The sequence below is a fragment of the Macrobrachium nipponense genome, chromosome 1, assembly GCF_015104395.2.
Source record: "Macrobrachium nipponense isolate FS-2020 chromosome 1, ASM1510439v2, whole genome shotgun sequence".
NCBI classification, from domain to species: domain Eukaryota; kingdom Metazoa; phylum Arthropoda; class Malacostraca; order Decapoda; family Palaemonidae; genus Macrobrachium; species Macrobrachium nipponense.
In genome coordinates this window covers 35862404-35888697 of record NC_087200.1, presented here as the reverse complement: position 1 = coordinate 35888697, position 26294 = coordinate 35862404, and the positions used below count along the sequence as shown (strand labels likewise).

At 41.9% G+C, this 26294-nt stretch overlaps 1 protein-coding gene across 1 annotated transcript in view; it reads left to right on the top strand.

Annotated features, from left to right (window-relative positions):
• The window catches only part of LOC135219233 (exportin-6-like), a 263732-nt gene that overhangs the window by 77094 nt on the left and 160344 nt on the right, over positions 1-26294 (top strand). Inside the window, exons 4-6 of the mRNA XM_064255826.1 lie at positions 5415-5612; positions 6365-6524; positions 13245-13370. Coding sequence (XP_064111896.1) covers positions 5415-5612; positions 6365-6524; positions 13245-13370 — 484 coding nt within the window. The remainder of the gene's footprint in view (positions 1-5414; positions 5613-6364; positions 6525-13244; positions 13371-26294) is intronic.

The window sequence follows — 26294 nt, the reverse complement described above, 5'->3', positions numbered from 1 at the left end:
TGGAGACTCTCTAAGCCCTGCAGCTCCTCCTTCCCCGAGATCTCTGTTCTCCAGTACGAAGGTTCCTAAATCGTCTTCGTATTTAAAAATGAAACCAGCCATATCAATGAAGAAGGCTATTCAATCTTTAAATAATTGGATGAAGGTGAAGAAGGAAGCTCAGAAGACAGTTTTTTGCACTCCTCCATGTAAGCTCGGAGGTAGGAGGGGAATATGGTACAGGACAGAGGAAGCGATGGGGCTTATGCTTCCATCTTCCGCGGAGGCGGATTTTTCAAGCTTGGTTGAAGCATCGAGAAGACATGCTTTGAATACAGCTAAAAGCATATTGGAGCATGTTAGAATTGGATCAACACCTCAAGGGACTTTTCCATGTACTAGAAGTTTTTAACTTCTTGGATTGGTCCCTTGGAGTGCTGGCCAAGAAGGCAAATGAACCAGATGTTTTAGAACCTGAAGTGTTACATTGCATTTTATCCTGTATGGATAAGGCGGTTCAGGATGGATCGGGGGAATTGGTCCCATCTCTATTTGGAGCAGGAGTAGTGAAAAAGAGATCATTATTTGGTTCATTTCTAACCAAAGCGGTTTCTCCTTCACAAAGGTCAGCCCTGTTATACGCTCCTCTCTCGGATCACCTTTTCCCTTCGCACTTGGTGAAGGAGATTTCAAAGTCTCTTGCTGAAAAGGCAACCCAAGACTTATTAGTACAATCCTCCAAGAAATCAAGACCAACAGTACCAGTAGCGAAGAAGACTACTCGTACTCCGGTAGTGCCCTTTCGGAGAGGTTCCACCTCTCGTCCTCCAACGAAAAGGAAGACAGCAGAAAAGCGAGGAAGGTCCTCCTTTAGGTCTTTCAAGAAATCAAAGTAGCAGCAAGGTCCTCCAAACATCTGTAGGGGCCAGGCTCCTAAACTTCGTAGGGGAATGGAAAGGTAAGGAAGCCGACCCTTGGGACGCTAGCAGTCTTGGGGAAAGGTTACATTATACCTTTTCAGGACAGACCACCTTTGTTGAATTCCCCAAAGGAACTGTCGGCGAAGTACAAGGACCCTGTTCTGAGGGAGACACTTCTTCAGATGGTGATAGGAATGAAGGACAAAGAGGCAATAGAAGAGGTTCAGGATCCTTCCTCTCCGGGGTTTTACAACCGCCTGTTTTAGTTCCAAAGGCATCCGGGGGATGGAGGCCAGTCTTGGACGTGAGCATTCTGAACAAATATGTGGAAAAGAAAAAGTTCTCGATGGAGACTTCTGCCTCGGTACTTTCAGCCCTGCGAAGAGGAGACTGGATGGTCTCTCTAGACCTGCAGGATGCATATTTCCACGTTCCTATTCACCCGTCATCAAAGAAGTATCTCAGGTTTGTGATTCAAGGGAAAGTCTACCAGTTCAGGGCCTTGTGCTTCGGCCTCTCCACGGCTCCACAGGTATTTACGTACCTGATGCGGAACGTAGCCAGATGGCTACACCTGGAAGGCATAAGCGTCTCTCTGTACCTAGACGATTGGCTGATAAGAGCAAAATCCAGGAACAATGTTTGGAGGATCTGAAGAAAACATTAGAATTGACAAAGGAATTAGGACTTCTCGTGAATCTCGAGAAATCGCAGATGACCCCCAGTCAGGACATAGTCTATTTGGGGATTCAGATGAATTCTCGGGATTTTCGGGTTTTTCCGTCCCAAGAAAGGATTCTTCGGGGGATTCAGAAAGTTACATCCTTCCTAAAGAAAGACAGGAGTTCAGCCAGGATGGGCTGAGCCTTCTAGGGACTCTTTCTTCCCTGGAACAATTTGTATCCCTAGGAAGACTTCATCTAAGGCCTCTACAATTCTTCCTAAAGAGATCTTGGACTTGGAAGAAGGGCCATCTGTCGGACACTTTTCCGGTAACATTAGAGGTGAAGAAACACCTAAAGTGGTGGCTGCTCCACTCAAAGAGAACAAGGGAGTGTCCCTAGAGGTTCGGAACCCAAACCAAATCTTGTTCTCAGACGCTTCAGAAACGGGATGGGGAGCGACTCTAGGGGCAAGAGAAGTCTCTGGCAAATGGAAGAAAGAACAAAGAGATTGGCATATAAATGCCAAAGAACTATATGCAGTGTTTCTGGCATTAAAATTCTTCGAGTCAGAAGTAAGAAATCAAGTGATTCAAGTCAACGCAGACAACACCACGGCGTTGGCTTATATAAAAAAACGGGGGGACGCACTCGTTTTCCCTATTCGAGATAACGAAGGATCTGTTGTCATGGACGGAGGAGAGGAATATTACCCTCCTGACCAGATTTGTGAAAGGGGAAAGAAATATCAGAGCAGACAGGCTCAGCAGGACGAAACAAGTTCTCCCCACGGAGTGGACTCTGCACGAGCAAGTCTGCCAAAGTCTGTGGAACCTGTGGGGGAGGCCGCAGATAGATTTGTTTGCGACGTTCCTGTCAAAGAGGATAGAGAACTTCTGCTCCTTAGTAGAAAGACCCGAGAGCGATGACGGTGGATGCCATGCTACTGAGTGGTCGGGACTCGACGCTTACGCTTTCCCTCCATTCAAGTTGCTAGGAGTAGTGATGAAGAAGTTCGTAGCATCAACAGGGACGAGATTAACTCTCATCGCCCCGTTTTGGCCATCCCAAGATTGGTTCACAGAGGTACAGGAATGGACAGTAGACTATCCAAGATCTCTTCCAAACAGGATAGATCTTCTCAGACAACCCCACTTCAAGAGGTTCCATCAAAACCTCCCCGCTCTCGCTCTGACTGCCTTTCGACTATCGAAAGTTTGGTCAGAGCGAGAGGCTTTTCAAGCAAGGCTTCGAAAGCAATTGCTAGAGCCCGGAGATCGTCAACTATCCGGGTCTATCAATCGAAGTGGGATGTATTTAGAAGATGGTGTAGGAAGAATAAGCTGTCCTCCTCCGATACCTCTGTGACCAATATAGCAGATTTTTCTGTTATTCCTGAGAGAGGAATCCAATCTGTCCGTAGCTACAATAAAGGGATACCGAAGTATGCTCTCAGCGGTATTTAGAAATAGAGGCTTAAACTTGGCAGAGGATAGAGATTTGCACGATCTCATAAGATCGTTCGAGACGTCAAATCTATATCCTCTACTCCGCCAAGTTGGAATCTGGATGTTGTGCTCAAATTCCTTACATCGGAAAAATTTGAACCTCCCGGCCGTGCCTCGTTCAGGGAGTGGACGAGAAAGTGTGTGTTTCTCATAGCCTTAGCGACGGCTAAGAGAAAATAGTGAAATCCATGCCCTAGATTCTCGGGTGGGTTTTAAGAAAGACGCAGCCATCTGTTCTTTTCAAACTCTGTTTTTAGCAAAAAATGAGAACCCTTCGAAACCATGGCCAAGGAGTTTTGAGGTGAAAAGTCTTTCAAACTTAATGGGAGACGAAATTGAAAGAACTTTATGCCCGGTTAGAGCTCTTAGGTTCTATCTTAAAAAGAAAGAAGAGTTGAAGGCATGTAAACAGAGTCTATGGTGCGCAGTTCGGGACACGAAAAGACCAATGTCCAAGAATGCGCTAGCGTATTTTATTAGAAGTGTGATTATGGAAGCTCATAGCGATTGTGCAGAGGATTCCTTTAAATTATTACGAGTTAAAGCTCATGAGGTAAGAGCAGTGGCAACATCATTATCATTCCAAAAGAATATGTCCATGAAGGACAATTATTAATGCGACCTATTGGAGATGCACTCGGTATTTGCATCCCACTATCTTAGAGATGTTAAAATTACCTACGACAAGTGCTTCTCTCTAGGTCCTTTTGTGTCTGCGGATACAGTGCTGGGACTGAGGACACATACCGATCCTTAAACTTTTATGAAAAGTCTAATACTTCCATACCATACTGGTGGGATGGGCTCTAACTTTCTTACCTGACGGCTAGTTGTTGCACAGGCGGCCATGGCCTTGTTTAGGTAAGGAACTTTGAGTTTATCTTACAGGATAGGCTTGGATAAAAACGGTGTCTTTGATTACGGAGATCTCCACTATTTGAGGCAGTTTTTGTGTTACTATTGGTAAAAGTGCTTGGTGTCGCACAGGCGGCCATAGCCCTTGCTAGTGAGGAACTAGAAATGTGCCTTTTAAACGGAGTAGGATTAAAGACATTGTCTAAATTCGTACAGAGACCTCTCCTTTTAAGACAGTATCAGGATTTTCTGCTGACAAGAGTGCTTGGGCTAGCACAGGCGGCTTTTGGTGCTTTTGACAGTATGAGAATGTGCATAGGTCTTACAAGCGAGGTAGTACAAATTGAAATTAGCCTATATTTGTTTATTTTTGTTTTTATTTATTTTTCATAAAGAATTAGGTGTAAAATATTGTGATTGAGTTTTTTGGTTGTTTGCAAGGAGTCCGGGGATGACTTCTTGCAATCTTAGATACAACATTTGGTTAGGTTAAGGTGATCAGGATCGGGATTGTGCTCCTTAGAAAAAAGGTTCTTGTCATATAAGTGATTGAAACCCTTTGACATAGCCCTTATAGGATCGGCCAAGTAAGTGGATAAGACCCCTTTGGCAGACCTACAAGAACTCTTAGCAATAGATCAATATCTCGCTGAGGCTCTTGAGACTAAGCAGACTCCTGGGCATTAACCATGAAGTCTTCAGTCTAAACAGGTAGGAACCAAGGTTTTATGTTATTAATACCTACAACGATTGTTGTGTTTTCCTGTTAAATCAGTTATTAGCTGTCTTTACCCATCCTCCAATGGTGGTTTGGGAATCAGCTATGTATATATCTGACAGGTAAGTTGAATGTATAAAAATGATATTGTTATGATACAATAAAGTTTTATACATACTTACCTGGCAGATATATACAATTAAACTACCCACCCAGCCTCCCCTCAGGAGACAGATGGTGTAGAAAAAATCTGATGGAAAACGGGAATGGGTTCCTATTCCCGCCACCCAGCGGCGGCGTGGTGGATCACCTGACCTACCTGTAGCGTGTGCGCGAAATTCGAAATTCTGTCGGCGCGACGGAGTCAATAGCTATGTATATATCTGCCAGGTAAGTATGTATAAAACTTTATTGTATCATAACAATATCATTTTTCTAATATGAGCAATAATGAATGCTGCCAAAAATTAGATAGGGATGTAAAGTATACTATGGCTAAGTAATATCTTTGTCAAATGCACAAAAAAAGTCTTTCCAGAAAAACACTGGGACAAATGCTTTGAATCTCATAGTAGTTTTTAGTGAAATAACCTGAAACATGACTAAAGTAATAATTTGGTGAGAGGCAAAATATTTATATTAGTCCCCCACCAGAACAGTATTATTATTTTCCAATTTGCATTTGCACTGTGATGAAAGTAAGCCACAGGCTATGCAGTGGCTTTATTTCCGCATAATTCTTTGCAATTACATGAAATATTGTATTTTTCAGAACATCATCAATAAACAATGGGTTGGTCTTATGCCAGAAGAAAGGACAGAGATTCGCTCCACCTTGTATCGTTTTATCTTAGAGAACCATAAACTAGCTCCATACTACATTCGAAACAAGTTAGTGAAACTTGTTGTGGATATTGCAAGACTCTCCTGGCCACATTTTTATCCAGACTTTTTCACAAATGTTTTATCTGTAAGTTATACTGTATTTTCTCTTTTACTGGTAAAGGTACAAAGGAAATGGGTCATGGTTTGCATGTTAGATTTATCTTGGTCTGAGAACATTGATTCTTGAATCATCCAGGAAAAAGAGTAGTTTAATTTGTTTATCTCATTATGAGCTCATGTTATCATATGTTATACCACGTGCCTTGTGCAAGTACCAAGAAAAAAGCTTGGTACATAACTTAGAAAAATTATACAGCTTTTGATAGTTTCCTACTTTTTTTGTTTTTTTCCAAGGGAAAGTCTTTTGCTTTAGAATAAATCTTAAGTATCAAATGTATGTATTCGCAAATCTGCCCATCAAACGAAGTTTAAGGAATATAGCATCCTCATTTGAATATTATACATATGAAGTATGGTTAAAGGGCCATTACCAAATTATTATGGCAAGATGAGTGTAATAATTAATGTTTCAGAATTAAGATTGAATGGTTACTGTCTTTGCTGTAATGGAGAGGTCAATTTTCAGTTGTTGAGAATGGCCAGAAATTTTGACAAGTATGTTTTAGGAATTACTAATTTAGTTTCCCCCACACAAACTAATCTTAATCCCAGCCAGCCATGCCAGAACACAGTCTTGATCTCTCTCAGTTCCGTAGGTTGGTTTATACTGTACCTCTATGATAGTTTTATTTACATATGTTGCAATGTGCATTTTATATTAAACTTGTTTAGTTGGATATATGTCTTCCTGACTACATATTTTTGTATCTTTTACAGCTGGCAAGAAGTCCAGATACTGTCCCATTATGCATAGTATTTTTACAAACCATCAGTGAAGAGTTAGCATGTCCACGCGAAGAACTGTCTTATTCTAGAAGAACTGAGCTTCGTCGGCTATTATCGCAGCAGGTCCCAACAATGTTGTCTCTTTTGTCAGGTTAGACCAATTCTTTATACCTTCTTTAGTGCTTCTGTTTTTACAGCTAAATAAGTAACATTTAAAGCTCTATGATTTATTTGCTCCTACACGATATACAAACCCTTGGTCCTTTACAATAGGAATTGCTTAAGGCATAGTCTGGACAAGGCCACGAGAGTATACATCCTATTACTCCACCTATAATTTAAATATTGGAAGCCATGGTGGTGTCGTTTTATATTTTCGAAATGACACCCTTCAAAATCCTATTAGTATCCAATCAGCATTACAAGTGATAGGTGTACAGATCCATTTGCAAAGAAAATATACCCTATGCTCTCTCTGTCTACCACCTAACGAAGTCTTCCCCATCAATGAATTTAAATCTCTTATTCAACAGCAGAAACCCTCTTTGGGGTGACATCATCACCAATCAAAGAGGAAGATGCTTAGGTTCCATCATAGAAGATGAAAATGTGGGGAGTCTACACATTTTTATGTTCAAACAGGCACGTTATCAGTTATTGATTTATCTATATGTAGTGATGATTGCCTTATTGACTTTAATTGGAGAACTATAAATGATAGATTTACCAGCGACCATTTCCCAATAGTGGTGAGTGTAGCATCAAGCCCTCCATCTTCAAGGCTACCTAAATGGAACATTGGTAAAGCTGATTGGGCAGCATTCCAGGAGCACAGCTCAATAGATGACTCTGCTGATGACTATCCCTGTGTAGATGATGCTCTTGACTTTTTGAATACAATAATGTTCTCAGCTGGTCTTCAATCTGTACCCAGAACTTTGGGCATATTTATCCATTGGCCAGTTTGTTGGTGGACTTGTAAATGCCAGGAAACTCACAGAACTATGAGATCTTCTTTCACCAGATACTGCAGACGAAAATGTGAGTATTACCGTGTTGAATTTTGAAAAGCAAGAGCTCATTTTTGCATTGAAATAAAAAAAGCACGAAAATAATCTTGGACGATATTCATATCTTCACTAAATTCGAAACTCCTCTGATTCTAGTTTGGAAGAGAGTTAGAAAAATAGCAGGCAAGTTCACTCCTTGTCAACCTTCAGTTATCAAGATCAATGGTTGTGAGGTAGCAGACCCCCAGTTAGTGGCAAATGAGTTTGGTAATCACTTTGCTAATGTTGCGAAGAAAAATGATGATAGACCATATTCAGTTCAAGGCGGCTAATGGAACAGGTCAAAATTGAGTTTAATACATTAAGACATGAGCAATACAATGCTCCCTTTACTATGAGAGAATTTGAATCAGCCTTGAATAAATGTAATGAATCAGCTCCTGGACTGGATGATATAACATATTCAATGATTAAGCATACCCCTGAAAATACCAGTCTTTTCATATTAAGACTAATTATCAGAATTTACCGAGAACATGTCTTCCCCAGGCTTTGGGAGAAGTCAAAATTACTGCCATTTGTGAAATCTGGAAAAGATCCATTCAAGACAGAAAATTATCGTCCTATTGCATTGACATCTTGTTTGTGTAAGATCATGGAAAAATTGGATGTGGTACTTGGAAAGAGGTAAATATATGTTGCCTTCTCAGTGTGGTTTTCGGACTATGCACTCCACAACTGATGTATTGGTACGAATGGAATCTTCAATATGTGAAGCTTTTGCCAACAAGCAGCATCACATCACTGTTTTCTTTGATCCAGAGAAGGCTTATGATACAACATGGAGATATGGCATTTTGAGTGTCCTTTATGAATGTAACCTGAGAGGCAATTTGCCCCTCTTTATTAAGGCTTTTTTAAAAAACAGGATATTTCAGGTTTAGGTTGGAGCAAAAATGTCAGATGTGTTAAATCAAGAAAAAGGAGTACCACAAGGAAGTGTTTTAAGTGTAACCTTGTTCGCCTTGGTAATCAACGGGGTTTCTAAGATCATTCCCCCAGGTATTATATATACCGTTTTTGTTGATGACCTGTGGATTTCTTTTGCATTGATAATATAGTAAAGTGGGCTGAGGTTAATGGTTTTAGATTTTGTGCCAGTAAAACAGTAACTATGCACTTTTGTAGTATAAGGGGAATCCACCCTGGTCCAGATCTATTCATTCATAGGTAGAGAATTCCATGTGTTGGTGAAACAAGGTTTCTTGTCTTGATTTTTGATAGCAAGCTGACCTGGATTCCACATCTAAAATATATTAACCCTTAAATGCCGAGCCGGTATTTCCTAAAGTGTCTCCCGTATGCCGGCGGCGTTCGCGAGTGAGTGCCGAAGTGGAAAAAAGTTTTTTCAAAAAATCACAGCATGCTTAATTTTCAAGAATAAGAGTTTATTTTTGGCTCCTTTTTTGTCATTGCCTGAAGATTAGTATGCAACCATCAGAAAAAAAAAATATCATATATAAATATTGGAATATATGACAGCAAACAAAAAATTTCATATAATTGTACGTATACAAATCGCTCTGTGAGCAAAACGGTTAAAGCTAATGAGTTAATTATTTTTTTGTTGTATTGTACACTAAATTGCAATGGTTTTGGTATATAACAAATTGTAAAATGATCAAAGCAACAAAGAGAAAATGTTATCACAATATGATGCATGAATTCGTAACACGTAGACGTAAAAAAAGCTGTTTTCAAAAATTCACCATAAAGCAAAATATTGTGCTAAGAGACTTCCCGTTTGTTGCAAAATTAAGGTAATTGATTGAATATTACTAGACTGTATGTGTTGTAGCTTACAATTGCAGTTTTCGACCATTTCGGTCGAGTTAAATTTGACTGAAGGTCAAATTTTTTCTATTTATCGTTATTTATATGAAAATATTTCAAAACTGATAAAAGCTACAACCGTGGGTTTTTTTTTTTGTATTCTACATGAAATTGCACACATTTTCATACATAAAACTTTATGTAACGGCTATTAAAATTGTGCAAACTTTACGACAATCGGACGAAAAATGTATGATTTTTTCAGAAGAGTTACCGCGTGGACGTAAGGAAAAAGTTTTTTCATAAATTCACCATAAATCGAAATATTGTGCTACAGACTTCCAATTTGTTGCAAAATAAAGGTAAATCATTGAATATTGCTAGAATGTAATAGTTTTAGCTTGCAATTGCGTTTTGTGACCATCTCGGTCGAGTCAAAGTTGACCGAAGGTTGAAATTTTGGCACTTATCGTTATTTATATGAAAATATTTCAAAACTGATAAAAGCTACAACCATTGGTTGTTTTTAGTTATATTCTACATGAAATTGCGCACATTTTCATATAACTTCATGTAACGGCTAATTTAAAATGTGGCAGACATTACGACAATCAGACGAAAATATTTCTGATCTTTTTTTGGCAGAGTTACCGCTCGGACGTAAGGAATTTTTTTTTTTTTTTTTTTTTTTATCCATAAATTCACCATTAATCAAAGTATTGTGCTAGATACTTCTAATTTCTTGCAAAATAAAGGTAAATGATTGAATATTTCTAGAATGTAAGAGTTTTAGCTTACAATTGCGTTTTTCGACCATTTCGGTAGAGTCAAAGTTGACCGAAGGTTGATATTTTGGCACTTATGGTTATTTATATGATAATATTTCCACGAAGGACAGGAGAGGAGGAAGGGAGGGACAAGCTCGTCAGGACATGCTCTCTCTCTCTCTCTCTCTCTCTCTCTCTCTCTCTCCTCCTCTCTCTCTCCTCTCTCTCTCTCTCAGATGTTGTCAAATGGAACTCCATAACTCCTCCATAATGCAGGTTCAAAGTGCACACTCTCTAGCCACTTAAGCACTACCTCTAAGTTCCAAGGGCATGAGTCTTCCAAGTCAGAGGTATCACGATCTTCAAAAATGTTGACACCTCTGTCTAAACACTGACCCGAGCATCGCCTTATAGCCCTTAATAGTAGATGATGCAAGGCCTTTCGTTGATCTTAAATACAAAAAAAATTCTGCAACTTGTGTTAAAGTTGTTTTAGAAGAAGAGATGTATTATTTACACCAGAGTCTAAAAACAGACCACTTAGCCTGGTAGACTGTCCGTTGACTTACATCTGCATGTAGCAATGGCATTCGCTGCTTCTCTAGAAAACCTTTTCGCTCGAACAAGTTTGATAATGGTCAAAACCCTGTCAGGGCCAGAGCGAATAACCGCTGATGGAACCTCCTTAAGTGAGGTTGTCTGAGCAGACTTGGAATCATGGTAAGTAGTATTGGAAAGTCCACTAACAGATTGAGAAGCTCCAGGAACCATTCCTTTTGTGGCCAGAATGGTGCCACCAGGGTCATCCTGACATTTTGATGGGACCAACATTTCCGTAAGACTTCATTTATCATTCTGAACGGGGAAATGCACACAGATCCAGGTTGGACCGATTCACCTTCATCACATCTATCCCCCAAGCCAATAGAATTCAAACTGGGGAACAGAATAGAGGCAGACGATTGTTCCTGGATGTTGCAAATAGGTCCAACATTGGTCTTCCCCACAACTTCAATAATTCTGAGCAAACCCGATGTCCAGCGTCCACTCCTTTGGAAGACCTTGATTTCAGCGACTCAAACCATCTGCTATCACGTGTTTCCCCTGAATGAAGTGTCATCAACGTGGTATTGTATCCGTCTGCAAAAGAGGCATTTCCCTGCTGTTTCATACAGGGAGAACTCATTCAGTGAATGAGTTCTCCCCCAGAGTCTGAAATAAGTCAGAACTGTAGTGTTGTCCGAGAGAAATGCAACATTTTTGTCACGTACTTCGTCAAGAAATGCTGCAAACCCAGACATATTGTTGTCAGTTCCTTTATGTTGATGTGGTGGTTCTTCTCCTGATGCAACCACACACCTGACACTTCTCTTCCCCCAAGAAGAGCTCCCCAACCTAGATCTGGTGCATCTGAAAAGAACTCTAGGTCGAGGTTCACAACAAAGAGCGATTTTCCTTCTGTAAGCCTGTCGGCAGTGTTCCACCACCTCAGGTGTTCTTTTATCTCCTCTGTTATCGGAAAAATACAGAGATTTTAGTCTGTTTTCTGATCCCAATTAATTCTTAGGAAGAATTACAACTGTCTCAAGTGCAACCTTCCCAACCTCACAAACTATTCCATAGAGGCTAGCGTGCCCGGCAGACTCATCCACTGAGTCGCCAAGTAGGTAAGGAGAGACAGAAATAAATTCATTATCTTTAAGCTGTCCTCCACTCTTTTGGGGGAGGGAAAAGTCAGAGTATCTATCTTTGTCCCCAAATAGGTGATCTATTGATACAGAGCAGATGCTTTATGGGGAGGGCTGGAGATGGGAGAAAGCAATTTAACAGCAGAACAGACTTGTTACTAGAAGGATTACTCCCCTGACCAGCTAATGATTTTACTTCAGCTCTAAATGCTGCTTTCCTTTTATGGTCTCTTAACTTCAAAAGGTGAGAAACTAAAAGTTTTCCATGTTTTCTCATCCCACCCCTTCCATTCTTCACATGTCAGTTCACTAGAACATACCTGCCCCCTGCAAGCAGTGCATACCAAATACTAGACGAACTAGTGCCTGACATAACTCACTAGAAATGTCAAAATCAGATACTAAATCAGAAAAAAACAGTCACTAGTCCAGTGATTTAAACTCATGACTAAATAATAATCAATGCCAAATGCTACCAAGGTGAAAATATCCAACAAAATCCAAAACTTCTGCGATCTTAAAACCATGTTGGTCTTCAACAGGCAGAAACAGAATTGGTCTCTAGGCTGTAGTTGTTCCTCTCTTACCCCAAAAGTTGGAGGGGCTATTCACCTGTGAACAAAAGACTATGGCTACCAATAGTTTTCAAAATTTAAGGTGTCATTGAGTAGAAACTCTTAGCTAAGTAATTACTAGGTAAGTTACTTATATAAAACACAAATTTTGAAAGTAAATTGTATTTTTCGTAACTATACAAACCTGAGGTCCTTTACCTTAACTGCCCACCTCATGCCACCCCTCATTCTGCTACCTTGGCCGAAAGCAAATTGGAATCTTTATGTCCAGTTGGAGGGGCTACCAACAACCAGACCGGTAGTTAACTACTGAACCGCCTTCTTTAAAGACTTCAGCAGCTGTGTCCAGGCTATGCCTTAAGCAGTTCCTATTGTAAAGGACCTCAGGTTTGTTTAGTTAGGAAAAATACAGTATCGTCTGACTTACAGCTTGCTCAACATACAACCACTGATACAAGTGTACTTTTGGCAGTGGGACTGGGTGGGTTCATGCATAAGAGTACATGCCATATGATAGTTGACCACTGAGTTACTTGGCATTGCAAAATCTCAGGAGAACTATCTCATCAGTAAGGCAGTATCAGTAAGTTACCCTGCCCTATCAGCAGCATCATTCAGTATTAACTGAATTGCAAACTGATTTACATTAAAACCGACTTCTGACATGCATGCAAGAGCCGTTGTAACTCGGTGCCTATGTGTTGTAACTTAATAGTATACAGTACATAAATAATTAAAATATATCAACAGAATTACATTAAGTTAAAAAGGTTGGAGTAGTGATTGTAAATTAATTACTGCACTATGTAGGTAGTTTACATCGCAAAGGTTTGGTGTTATGGCCTACTTGACTGCAACTGGTTTGTCAGAACCAGGCTCAGTTGTAAGATGGTACTTGTACACTGTCTCAAATTACAGTTGAACATAGCCACATTTTGAAGGATTGTTTTTATACTTCTATTTTGACATCATGGAAATATGATATTTGTGAATTTCAGGGTTGTTGGAAGGTGTTGCAGATAAGCATAAGAATGCAGTAACAGCTACTCCTCCACCATCACCAACACACTCCCACAGTCACTCTCCGACTCGTTCAAATTTGTCATCATCTCCTATTCAAACAGGTAAAGATGTCTTTAGACTTCTTATGGCTAGTTACTAGTACTATGCCGTTTGTTATGATTGTTTAAATTTGCTGCTTTATTTTGTTCAGTATATCACAGCTTGTTGAATTTAAAGTATTTCACACTTCCTTCATAGCAGAACCAAGGGTTTGCATACCAAGTATCCAGAATCCAGCTATGGTAGGGTTTTTGGTGTGTTGTATCAGCAGGATTATATGACGTTATCATTATCTTTGTTTTTTGTTTCCATATTTTATGTTGACAGGGATTTTTTTTGTCTTTTATATGTGTTCCTACCCAATATACAAACCATTGGTCCTTTACATTAGGTATTACCTTCAGTGAAGCTGGAAACGGCAATTAAATTCTTGAACAAGGTGGTAAGGCGTAACTGCCCAGGAGGCGGGAAGCCCGCCTGTAATGGTAATTGCTGTATAGCAAAGAAAGATAAAGGAAAAGGAAAACGCATCTTCGAGAAATTCTGCAGCAAGGAGGCATTCGCGCCCGTGTTGGAGGCGCCTGTTCTCGAGGTTGTTCTGGAATCGTCAGGCGTTTTGTGGAGTGCAACACGTGCCTAAGTGTTGTGAGAAACGCAGCGAAATATAAAGCAATACTTCGTCGAGAAACTTCTAAATCGTTCCGGTAATCTCGGGAGTCTGTGACGTTCACCGCTGGCCCCGTCCCCAGGATGCCGTATAAATACGACGGACGAAGTAGGAGAAGGCAGATCATCAGTTAGTCACAGAGTAAGAGATCATCAGTAAGAGCCACAGATCAGATTATCAGTGAGAGATCAGCAGCAGAGATCATCAGAGAGATATAAGAGAAGAAGGAACCAGGACGAAGGATCAGAGGAAAAGTCGCTCGAGAGTTGATTGAATTCTGGTCAAGTCGTCTAAAGGTTTGGACGACCGAGTTATTTCGACGTTGAGCAAGACTTCAGAGAAGAAACGTTCTGCTAGAGGTTTTGGGGAGTTCCTGCCCTTCAAGTATCAAGAGTAGACATTATTTTCTGCCATACGGAGGCAAGGAGGCGTCTACCATTAGAGTTCTCCTTTTGTGAAGCTATAGCTTCGAGTTGCAAAACTGGTCGGCAAGTACTTTCATTACCTCACTGTTTTCCCAGTTCATGCAGTGTAAGATTTTACCCTTTTTTATGTAAATAGTTCTGCATTTATCTTTGTTAGTAAGCTTGTAAATAAACCTTTGTTGTGTTAGTGTTTCTTTCTATATTCGTATCCCCAGTTTCAACTGTTGGTGTTGAATTTTTTTTATTTATTTCATATCGAACCTGAAGCGGACCTCTCTCGGTTCGTAACACCGCCTCCCAAAATGTAAACATTCCAATTTGCCTTCGGCTGTCATGCGGTGCAGATGTGATCGTGCTCTCTTCTCTGATTGCTGATTTCTACTCTTTCTTGTTTATTATTTCCTTTTTTATGTATTTGTTTGTTTGATTGTTTTTTACAAACCTATGTACAGTCAAACCTCTTTTCGTATGCCCCTCTTTTGTCGTAGACTTTATTCTACAAAATTTTGTCTCGGTTATTTTACGTTTCCTCAGTTTTCGTACATTCAGAAACACCATCCAGGGTCCAGAGTGTGACCAGGCCCTGTATCGAGCATCTAAACATACCATTCCAGCTTCTTTCATGTCTCATTCTGCTTTTGTGTTTGTTGTTTTTGTGCTTTTTGTGTTTTTATACTCTGGTGCAACTGCTAAATACGCCATCATTAGGCCAGAGAAAGTTCCAAGTGCTAGGCCTTGTGTAAAAAAGGCAAAAAACTATGTAGAATTTAAGAAAAAACTTGTAGCAAAGTGTTGGAGGAAGTTGCATGGCGATATCAGTGAGAAAAGGCCTACAATAAGCGCTGCTGTTAGTGAATTGAAGACCAGCAGAGGCTGGTTTGAAAAATTCAGAGAGCAAATGGGTTATGCATAATATGCTTACTTGAGGGAATAGGACATGTTTGCAAGGTGGAATGATGTAAAAGATTTTGTGGAGAATTATCATCCCAAGAAAGAAGTTGTAATCCGTGTCTCCAGCTTGTTTAATGACAATGTCATGTTTAACTTAAGGCAAATTTTAAAGAAATGTCAGAAACAAAGTGTCTCTGGACAGTTTTGTTGTGCGAAGGGGTCCAGTAACTCTCAAGCTGGTCCTAGTGCCAGTAAAAACCAGAGAGGGGAAGTAGCCTCGGATAGTGCCAGTAAAAAACAAAGAGAAGTAACCCCAGATAGGTCCTTGATACTTCCCCTTCCAAACAATAGCCTCTCCTCCCCCCCTCCCCTCCTCTCCATCTTCCACACGCTAAAAGGTGTTTTTCATAAAGGAAAGGGGGATTTTAAATGTTTATTTATTCATGTCTTTAGTCATTTATATTTATTTCTCATTGTTTTCTGTATGTAAAACTTTTATTCCCTATAAGATGTATTTTAAAATTTTTTTTTGGGGGGTCTGGAATGCATTTACAAGCAGTCTCTGGTTAATGGCAATCTGCATTTACGATGCTAGACTAGCACCATAAAATCAGCGACTTATGGCGCCATAATGGGCCAAGTCTCGGTTATCGGTGCCATAAGGTGCCGATGATAGAGTTTGGTGCCATAGCATACCTAACAGAGGTGCCATTAACCAAAACTGGATGCCATAAGTGCCATAAATTGCCAAGTCTCGGTTAATGGCAGTTTTCACTTAATGATCACCCGGCCGAGAATGGAACCCCTGCCGATAACAGGGGACTGCCTGTCATTGTATTGACGTTATTGCTTATGGGAATTATTGTTGCAGTTTTTGTACATTTCAGTTTTCGTGGGAGGTTTTGGAATGGATTTTGTACAAAAACCGAGGTTCCACTGTATCATTTTTCCCTGTTGGTATGCCCTGGGGTTGGCGGCAAGGGTTGTACCCTCTGTCAGTTACCCTTTGATGTTCTCATGCCCTTTGCACTTCTTGAGTAGGGATAACTATAATTAATCATCATGATGAGTTTTGTTCATGATCACCTGTGCTGTGTACTTGGGGAACGGTTGGGCGGGAGTGGGGCTACCAGGACGTCTTCGGTAAGATATATGTCCCTGACATTGCCCTTGCTTGAGGTCCCTCCTCCTTCGTTCTCCACCTAGTGAGCTTCCCCTCAGGGAAGTTCTCCCCTTTATCGCTTTGCTCAATTTGCCGGGCGAAGATCTTAGCGGGGGCCGGGCGTTCATTCCTCCCTTCACTAATTTTCTTCACTATTTTCGTCAGGTTGACAACAACCATTGTGAAGATGTAGCAGCAGTAATGTCTGGAAATCTGTCTGTTGGTATTGTTACGAAGTGCCAAGTATCTAGTTACTACACTTACCAATCATTAAATAGTTAACTCACCACAGCCAGGCACCTGATCCTTCATCACCGGTAAAATATGACTGAATACATCAATATAGCAGAAAATCAGACTGAATACATCAATATAGCAGAAAATCAGATGTGAGGTAATGAATTAAAGGGCATCACTCCATCAACAACGTTAAAAGGGTAAGTATTTCCTTGGTTTTAAAAGTCTAAGTACTTCCGTGGTTCTAACTCACTTCAATTCAGTTGAAGGAAAACAGCTCAATTACCACTGTGTGTCTACCTAGACAAAATTAAATATACAGTGGGGCCTCCCTTAGTCAAGAATCAGCAGTCGCAGGATCAGTTAACCATGGGTTTTTCCTTGGACCACTTCTCAGTCTATATCGCTGGTATGAATCACAGCATCGTGGGCTTGTCCCTGGTAGGCTAAGCCTCGTTCCATGGTCATATAACCACCAACATGCATGAACAGATTCACATTATGATATTAACTGACAATAAAGGTAATAAAACCATTCTCACCTTATATATTTATTACCAAGGTTCCAACCTCGGTAATCTGAAAAGGTTGGTAGCTATGACTGTGTAGTAGTGAGGCACTGAAATGACATCCGTTTTCTCTCTCTCCAACACCCCCCCTCCCCTCACAGGCAGTCCCCTCGGTTTACAACATTCCTAGGTTACAACACTTTTCAATTATATTTACCAGAAACTATTTTCAGGTTTACGATGCATGTTCCAGGTTTACGGTGCTTACAACACTGATCTGACAGAAGAAATATGACTCGTGACTCCAAAAATGCAAAATAATTAATATTTGAAGTTTTTTTTTTTTGTTTTTTTTTTTTTTTTTTTTTATGAAAAATGCAATGAGAATGATATCTACATAGTTTTTAATGTACCTTACTTTTAATGCAGTTAAAGGTTTTCTTAGGATTTTTGACGATGTTCCGGCTTACAATGCGTCTCAAGAACTGAACCCCTCTCGTAACCCGGGGACTGCCTGTATTGGCATATCTTCATAATAAATAGCCTTTTGTTCATGAAACTTACCTGTCAGATATATATATAGCTGATAATTCCGACGACCGACAGAATTTAAAACTTACGACACACATAGTGGGAGTCAGGTGGTTAGTACCCATTCCCGCCGCTGGGAGGCGGGTATCAGGAACCATTCCCATTTTCTATTCATGATTTTTCTGTCGCCGGTGTTGTGAACATCTGTTTACAGCACCTCCGTCTGGATTTGGAAACTTTTGGCTACTTGAGTATCCCTTTTGGTTCTTTTTTGGATTAATTGACTTGGATTGGTGGCTAGGCACACGTTATTAGTGGATTGAATTGATTTTGGTTTGGATTTTTCTTTGGATAAAATGTCAGGGTCTAGTACAGCTAGCGCTAGATTTTGTTCTAGGACTGATTGTAGAGGTAGGCTACTGAAAGCTTCAGTAGACCCCCATACGGTATGTAAAGGTTGCAGGGAGCATGAATGTGTGTATGAAAGCCGTTGTAAGGAGTGTGAAAGGTTAACAGATTCTGAGTGGAAGGCGTATGAAACCTATCTTAGGAAACTAGAAAAGGATAGGTTAAGGAGGTCTTCCTCCAGGAGTGTTTCGGGTATGCAAGAAATTATTGTTTCTCCTGTTAACCCTCCTTCTGTTAATTCTCCTAACCCTGTAGTGTTGCCTCCGGGCCCTGAAACAGTGTCAGTAGAGGGTAATACTTTGTCCTTAATTTTGGAGTCGATTCTAAATTTAGAATCGAAAGTGTTTGCTCTTGAGAGCAAAAGTGATGTGCAGAAGTGCAGTGATACCCCTTGTGTAGTGGAGGGTGCGTCAGATCGGCCTCGTTTCGCCTCTAGGCCGGGACCTCTGCTTGACTCCCAGGACCCGGGGAGGGAGCATGTCAAAAGCCTAAGGAGGGTTACAAGGAACCCCCACCGATCTGGCGTGCCTTCGGCAGTTTCTGATGAAAATCCCCAGACTGCCAAGGAGCGTGCGCGTGCACGTCTCCTCAAGGAGTGTTTTTCGTCTTCGGAGGCTTCATCCCCACGTAAAGGGTGGAATTCTCATGGTGCTTCCCGTCCGCTGAAAAGGACGGTGCGTGTTGGTGACGCTTCACGTCCAAGTTCTCCGGAACTTCAATCTTCTCCTGATAGTGCGTTCGCCGCTTTCCCGCCGCAGAAAAGGCGTAGAGAGTCTTCGGACCTGGATTTGGTTAACTCGTTTGAGCGTTACAGTCGCTCTAGAGTTCGGGAAGAGACCGTGCCTGGGAGGAGGAGGGAGGCGTCCCCTCGCCACTCTCCTGCTCACAGGATCAGTCCCTCCCCAGAACAGGAAGATTCGCCAACCAAGAGGATGTTTCAGTCACTGCAGCAACAACTTCAGGACGTTCTTGCTTCTAGAGAGTCTCTTCCGCATCGTCGTAGGAAGGATGATAGGCTTCCTGTGAAGAAGTCAAGACCTTCTCCTTCTCCTCGCTCGCCTCTCTCTCTGTTTGAGTCTCCCTCTAGAGTTCGTTCTGCTCCCCAGCGGCTCTCTAGAGGAGGTGAGAAGTTAGTTTCTCGCTTGAGGTTTTACCCGCTCGCACGTTTTCGGATGTTCGTAAACGAGCTGTGGACGCTGAGCGCGCTTCTGTGCAAGTGGAGCGCGCTTCTGTTGCCGCCAAGCGCGCACCTGTTGATGATAAACGTGCGCCAGTGGACGCCGGGTGCGCGCTGGCGGACGCTCGGCGCGCGCCAGTGGACGCCAAGCGCGCACTTGTGGACGCTCTGTGTGCGCCAGTGGGCTCCAGGCGTACACTAGTAGATACCGAGCGCGCACCTGTCGGCGCCAAACGTGTGGCTTCGGACACCAAGCGCGCGCTTGTGGACGCCAGTTCCTCACCAACGCAAGCACAGGTGGAAGAGGGAACCCTACCTGTTCGTCGAATTTCTTCAGTACTCCCTCCAACTTCTCCAGTTTCTGAAGAGGGAGTTAGTGACGATTTAGTCGAAGCAGAGGAAGAGCAGCAGCCAGCTCCTGTCTCATCGGACTACAAAGTTTTGACGCGTCTTCTCCAGTCGGAGTTTGGAGAAACATTTCAACCTGAAGCCCCTCGTACTCCTCCTTCTCAATTTTCTTCATTCAAAGCGTCGAAGGCATCGGGATTTGTTAAAATGAAGAAGTCGCTTTCCACGAAGCAAGCGTTCCGCAAAATCCACGATTGGATGGAGAAGAGGAAAGCGTCAGGCAAGTCCTCTTTTGCTTTGCCGCCATCAAGACTCTGCGGAAAAGGGGGCATTTGGTACGAGACAGGAGAGAACGTAGGCGTTAAACTGCCAGCCTCTGCTGAGGGTGATTTCGGGAGCATTGTGGATGCCTCCAGAAGAGCCCTCCTGTCTTCATCAAAAGTCTCTTGGACTCATAACGAGTTCGACTTCCATCTAAAAGGCCTCTTCAGGACTCTAGAGGTCTTCAACTTTCTCGACTGGTGTCTTGGAGTTTTGGATGCCAGGTCCAGGAGTTCTGATACCATTAGTCTGGGGGAGCTGTCCAGTGTACTGTCTTGCATGGACAAGGCCGTCAGGGATGGTTCTGAGGAGTTGACTACTCACTTTAGCTTGGGGATTCTCAAGAAGAGAGCACTCTTCTGTAACTTTACAGCCAAATCCGTCTCTCCAGCGCAAAAGGCGGACTTGCTCTTCGCTCCGTTTTCAGACCATCTCTTCCCCCAGACTATGGTTAAGGACATAGCATCGAGCCTTCAGGAGAAAGCAACGCAAGATCTTCTGGCTCAGTCTTCAAGGAGACCAGCAGCTACTTCTTCTTCTGGCGTTTCTTTTACCAAGAAACCGAAGCCCTTTCAAGTTGGATCTTCCTCGAAACCAGCCTCTCGAGGAAGTGGCTCTTCAGAGGAAAAACCCCTGCTCCGTCAAAGAATAGGAAGTGATATGTAAGTCCTTCAGCCGCCAGTAGGAGCCAGGCTGCTTCTGTTCGCGAAAGCCTGGGAAGAGAGAGAGGCCGACCCTTGGTCGCTAGATATCGTGAGGAAGGGATACAGGATTCCGTTCATGAAGTCACCCCCGCTATCCTCAACACCAAAGGATTTGTCTCCTTCGTACCGAGGAGAAAAACAGAAACTGCTTTTCGATCTGCTAGATCAAATGATCGAGAAGCAAGCTGTGGAACAGGTCTTCGACCTGGATTCTCCAGGTTTTTACAACCGTCTGTTCCTAGTGCCGAAACAGTCAGGGGGGTGGCGACCCGTCCTCGATGTCAGCAGCCTAAACCTCTTCGTCACAAAGAAAAAATTCAAGATGGAGACACCTCAATCTGTGCTGGCAGCTTTAAGACCGGGGGATTGAATGGTCTCACTAGACCTCCAAGACGCGTATTTTCACGTCCCCATCCATCCCCAATCAAGGAAATACTTCGCGATTTGTCCTGAAGGGGAAAGTATTCCAGTTCAGGGCACTCTGCTTCGGTCTGAGCACAGCGCCGATGGTTTTCACCATTCTGATGAAGAACGTGGCGAGGCTGCTTCATCTTGCAAAGATAAGGATCTCTCTCTACCTAGACGACTGGCTTATTCGAGCTTCATCGCGAGACCGGTGTCTGGAGGACCTGCACACGACCTTGTCGTTAGCGAAGTCCCTGGGGCTTCTGGTAAACCTCGAAAAGTCACATCTGACTCCTTCTCAATCCTTAGTCTATCTGGGGATTCAGATGGACTCAGTGGCTTTTCGGGCTTTTCCGTCCCAGGGGCGACAACTTCAATGCTTAGAAAAAGTGGCGACCTTTCTGGGGAAGGAAACATGCTTGGTGAGGGAATGGATGAGTCTGCTGGGGACCATTTCCTCACTGGAGAAGTTTGTTTCTCTGGGAAGGTTGCACCTCAGACATCTTCAATTCTTCCTAGCCAACAATTGGAAGAGCAAACAAGATCTGGAGGCGATCTTGTGGTTGACGAGAGAGGTGAAAGAACACCTAAGTTGGTGGTCAGATCCACGGAAGCTTGCAGAAGGGCTTTCTCTCAAGCTTCGGAACCCCGACCTAGTGTTGTTTTCCGATGCGTCTTCCACGGGTTGGGGAGCAACACTAGGAAGGAAAGAAGTGTCAGGCACCTGGAGAGGGGAACAGGTGTCCTGGCACATCAATCCGAAAGAGCTATCAGCGATTTACCTGGCGCTCAGGTTCTTCCAGGAGGAAATCTCCTAGCAAAGAAAGTCATTTCGAGATCAACTCGGTACAAACAACCACAGCACTGGCATACCTAAGGAATCAAGGGGAAATCCCACTCGCCATTCTCTGTTTGGCCATCGCGAAGGAACTCCTGTTATGGGCGAAGGCGCAAGACGTCACTAAGTTCCTGACAAGGTTCGTGTCAGGAGTACAGAACGTTCGAGCGGACCTTCTCAGTCGACGAGGACAGCTTCTGCTGACGGAGTGGACCCTTCACCAGGAGGTTTGCCAGTCGCTGTGGAACCTGAGGGGTTGTCCGCATGTGGACGTGTTCGCAACTTCCAGGACGAAAAGACTTCCGCTGTATTGCTCCCCAGTTCTGGACCCGGGAGCAGTGGCAGTAGACGCCCTACTTTGGAGTTGGTCGGGTCTAGACTTTTACGCTTTTCCCCCGCTCAAGATCCTCGGGGAAGTAATGAGGAAGTTCGCGGCATCGGAAGGAGCGAGGATGACCCTCATCGCCCCCTTCTGGGCAGCAGCCGACTGGTTCACAGAGGTGATGTCCTTCTTGGTAGACTTTCCGAGGACTCTGCCCTTAAGGAAAGATCTACTCAGACAGCCCCACTTCGAGAGGTACCACAAAAACCTCCCCGCTCTGAGTCTGACTGCGTTCAGACTATCAAGAAGTTGGCCAGAGCGAGGGGTTTTTCAAGACCTGTGGCCAAGGCGATTGCCACCGCAAGGAGGCCCTCCTCAATCGCTCTGTACCAATCGAAGTGGGCTGTCTTCAGATGCTGGTGCAGGAAGAAGGGCATTTCCCCCACCACAACCTCTGTGAGCCAAATAGCTGATTTCCTTCTTTATCTGAGAGAAGAAGTGAAGTTAGCTGTTCCCACTATTAAAGGCTACAGGAGCGTGCTTTCTGTAGTCTTCAGACACAGAGGACTCGATTTGACTAATAATAAAGACCTTCATGATCTCATAAGATCTTTCGAGACTACGAAGGTCATCCAACCTAAGGTACCCTCGTGGAACTTGGATGTGGTGCTTAAGTTCCTGATGTCAGGTCATTTCGAACCGCTTCATTCAGTTTCGCTGAGGAATCTGACGAAGAAACTTACTTCCTAACCGCTCTGGCGACGGCGAAGAGGGTTAGCGAAATCCAGGCTATCAGCAGCAGATTGGGTTCTCGGACAACAAAATGCGGTTTTGTTCTTTAGTCCTGCATTCTTAGCAAAGAACGAGAAATCCCTTCCAACCCGTGGCCGAGGACGTTCGAAATCAAAGGGTTGTCAGAAATAGTGGGAAATGAACGTGAGAGGTTCCTGTGTCCTGTCAGGGCTCTAAAGTTCTATCTGCAGAGAACTAAAGCCTGCAGAGGCTCTTCTGACAATTTGTGGTGCTCGGTGAAGAAACCTGATCTTCCTATGTCGAAGAACGCACTGGCGTTCTTCCTGAGAAGTACGATTAAAGAAGCTCATGATAAGTGCAGTGATAGTGATTTGAAGCTTCTAAAAGTGAAAGCTCACGAGGTGAGAGCTATCGCTACCTCGGTAGCTTTTCACAAAAATATGGCGCTCAAAGATATTTTGAATGCCACTATTTGGAGAAGCAATTCGGTGTTCGCTTCACACTACCTGCGGGAGGTGAAAGTGACATACGAAAATTGCTTCTCCCTCGGACCATACGTTGCTGCAGACACTGTTTTGGGGGCAGGAGGTAACACCCATCCTATCCTTTAGGGATTAGGTGGGTTTTTAACTTGTGTTTTATGGTTGTGGGGTGACCGCCTAGGGCGGATCTCCCTTCCATTAGCTTAGTTAAGTGGGATACCTTTGGTAAGCTAAGCCAGGTGGTTGTATTTTTGCCTCGTTGCCCTCATCAGTATGGTTCATGGTCAAGTCACGTTGTGGTCTCGCCCCTGTTGACAGATCATCTGGAGTGCACCAGCTATATAGGTCTCTACCTTGCTGGCAACTCTAGTAGCACAAGCAGACTTACGTGGCAGTAATCACGAAGCCAGCTATGCTAACAGGTAAGGAACCAAGATATCAAATATCTGCATATATGTGTTTCCTAAATCCTCTATTCTGTCTCTCCCACCACCAAAGGTGGGATTCAGCTATATATATATCTGACAGGTAAGTTTCATGAACAAAATGATATTGTAATGATACAATTAAGTTTGTTCATACTTACCTGGCAGATATATATAATTAAGTACCCACCCACCTCCCCTCAGGAGACAGTGGAAATGGAAAAATAAAAAAAAATTAGAAATAGAAAATGGGAATGGTTCCTGATACCCGCCTCCCAGTGGCGGGAATGGGTACTAACCACCTGACTCCCACTACGTGTGTCGTAAGTTTTAAATTCTGTCGGTCGTCGGAATTATCAGCTATATATATATCTGCCAGGTAAGTATGAACAAACTTAATTGTATCATTACAATATCATATTCTTGGAATAATTCCACATCATTGACATCAACTTATATTTCGATTGGCCAGCAACAAAATATAAACATTGAGTTACTTTGCGTTCACAGCGACCTTTATCATTCGTTAATCTTTTAGAAATGTTAATAGTAGTAGTGTAATTACGGTAGCAATAACACTTAGTAAATAGATTATCGTATTATTGTTTGCGATCGGCGACGAAGTGTCAACGTCACAAAACCATTTTTACCTTACTTATGTATATTATTGGCATATCTTCATAATAAAATGCCCATCTTATACATATTAATGACATATCTTCATAATAAAAAGCCTCTTCAAGGAATAATTTCTAAGGGAAAACATTTTACAAAAGACAAAAATGCACTTTACAAGTTTACAGTATGCATTGATTACTTTATTTTAATGTGATTACATTTATATTACAGTGTGTTACTGTAATCAGTACTGTAACTAATTTTTTCATTATAAATGTATATTCTCTCACAAAAAAATATGTATTATCACCGTGACATCACCAACCTACAGTCTTGTTTGTGCGTATGTACCTACTATTTTTACACAACGAGATAGTGGTTACACCATTCTACAAACTACCCACATATTTTACATGCTTATGCTCTAAACTCTATCATAACACTGCTTACTGTTTTGGGGATCCCAAATAGTATTATATCCCGGAAAATTTACGAAATTGCAAATTTTTTCATAGAGCAAGATTTACTAATTACTGTATTTTCATCATACTTTCAGGACTAAATACATTTTTATGATAAGAATGATTTACTAACTTTCAGATACTAATATGAATGTGAATAGCAAAATATTGACAAAATGCTAAATTAACCCTCTTACGCCGATTGGACGTATTAAACGTCGAGTCAAAATGTCTCCCGTATGCCGATTGGACGTATCATACGTCGGCTCAAAAAAGTTTTTTTAAAAATTCGCGGAAAAATACTTATAGGTCTACCAGCCGAAAACTTTTGTATCACGCGCCTTGGGGATGCTGGGAGTTCACGGAATCAAGGCGCTTGTTTTTGTTTACAAATCGCACGCAGGCGCGCAAGCGCGAATTTCTTTCTTATCGCACTAAAAAAGTATCAGTGACACATCTCGGAAATTATTTCGTCACTTTGACATAATTATTGCACCATTTTAAATTATCCTTTACATGAAGTATTATATATGAAAATGTGCGCAATTTCATGCACAATACAACTAAAAAATACTCATGATTGTAGCTTTTATCAGTTTTGAAATATTTTCATATAAATAACGATAAGTGCAAAAATTTCAACCATCGGTCAACTTTGACTCTACAGAAATGGTCGAGAAACGCAATTGTAAGCTAAAATTCTTACATTATAGTAATATTCAATCATTTGCCTTCATTTGCAACAAATTGGACGTCTCTAGCACAATATTTCGATTTATGATGAATTTTATGAAAAAACTTTTTCCTTACGTTCGTGCGATAACTCTTCCGATAAAAATTTTTCGTGCGATTGTCCTAATGTTTGCACCCTTTTAAATTTGCCGTTACATAAAGTTTTATATATGGAAATGTGCGAAATTTCATGCACAATACAACAAAAAACAACCCATGGTTGTAGCTTTTATCAGTTTGAAATATTTTCATATAAATAACGTTAAGTGCAAAAAATTTCAACTTTCGGTCAACTTGACTCTACCGAAATGGTCGAAAAACGCAATTGTAAGTTAAAAATCTTATATTCTAGTAATATTCAATCATTTACCTTCATTTTGCAACGACTTGGAAGTCTCTAGCACAATATTCGATTTATGGTAAATTTATGAAAAAAAAACATTACGTTCGCGCGGTAACTTCCGAAAAAATCAGAATTTTTTTTGTGCGATTGTCGAAATGTTTGCACCATTTAAAATTAGCTGTTACATAAAGTTTTATATATGAAAATGTGCGTAATTGCATGTAGAA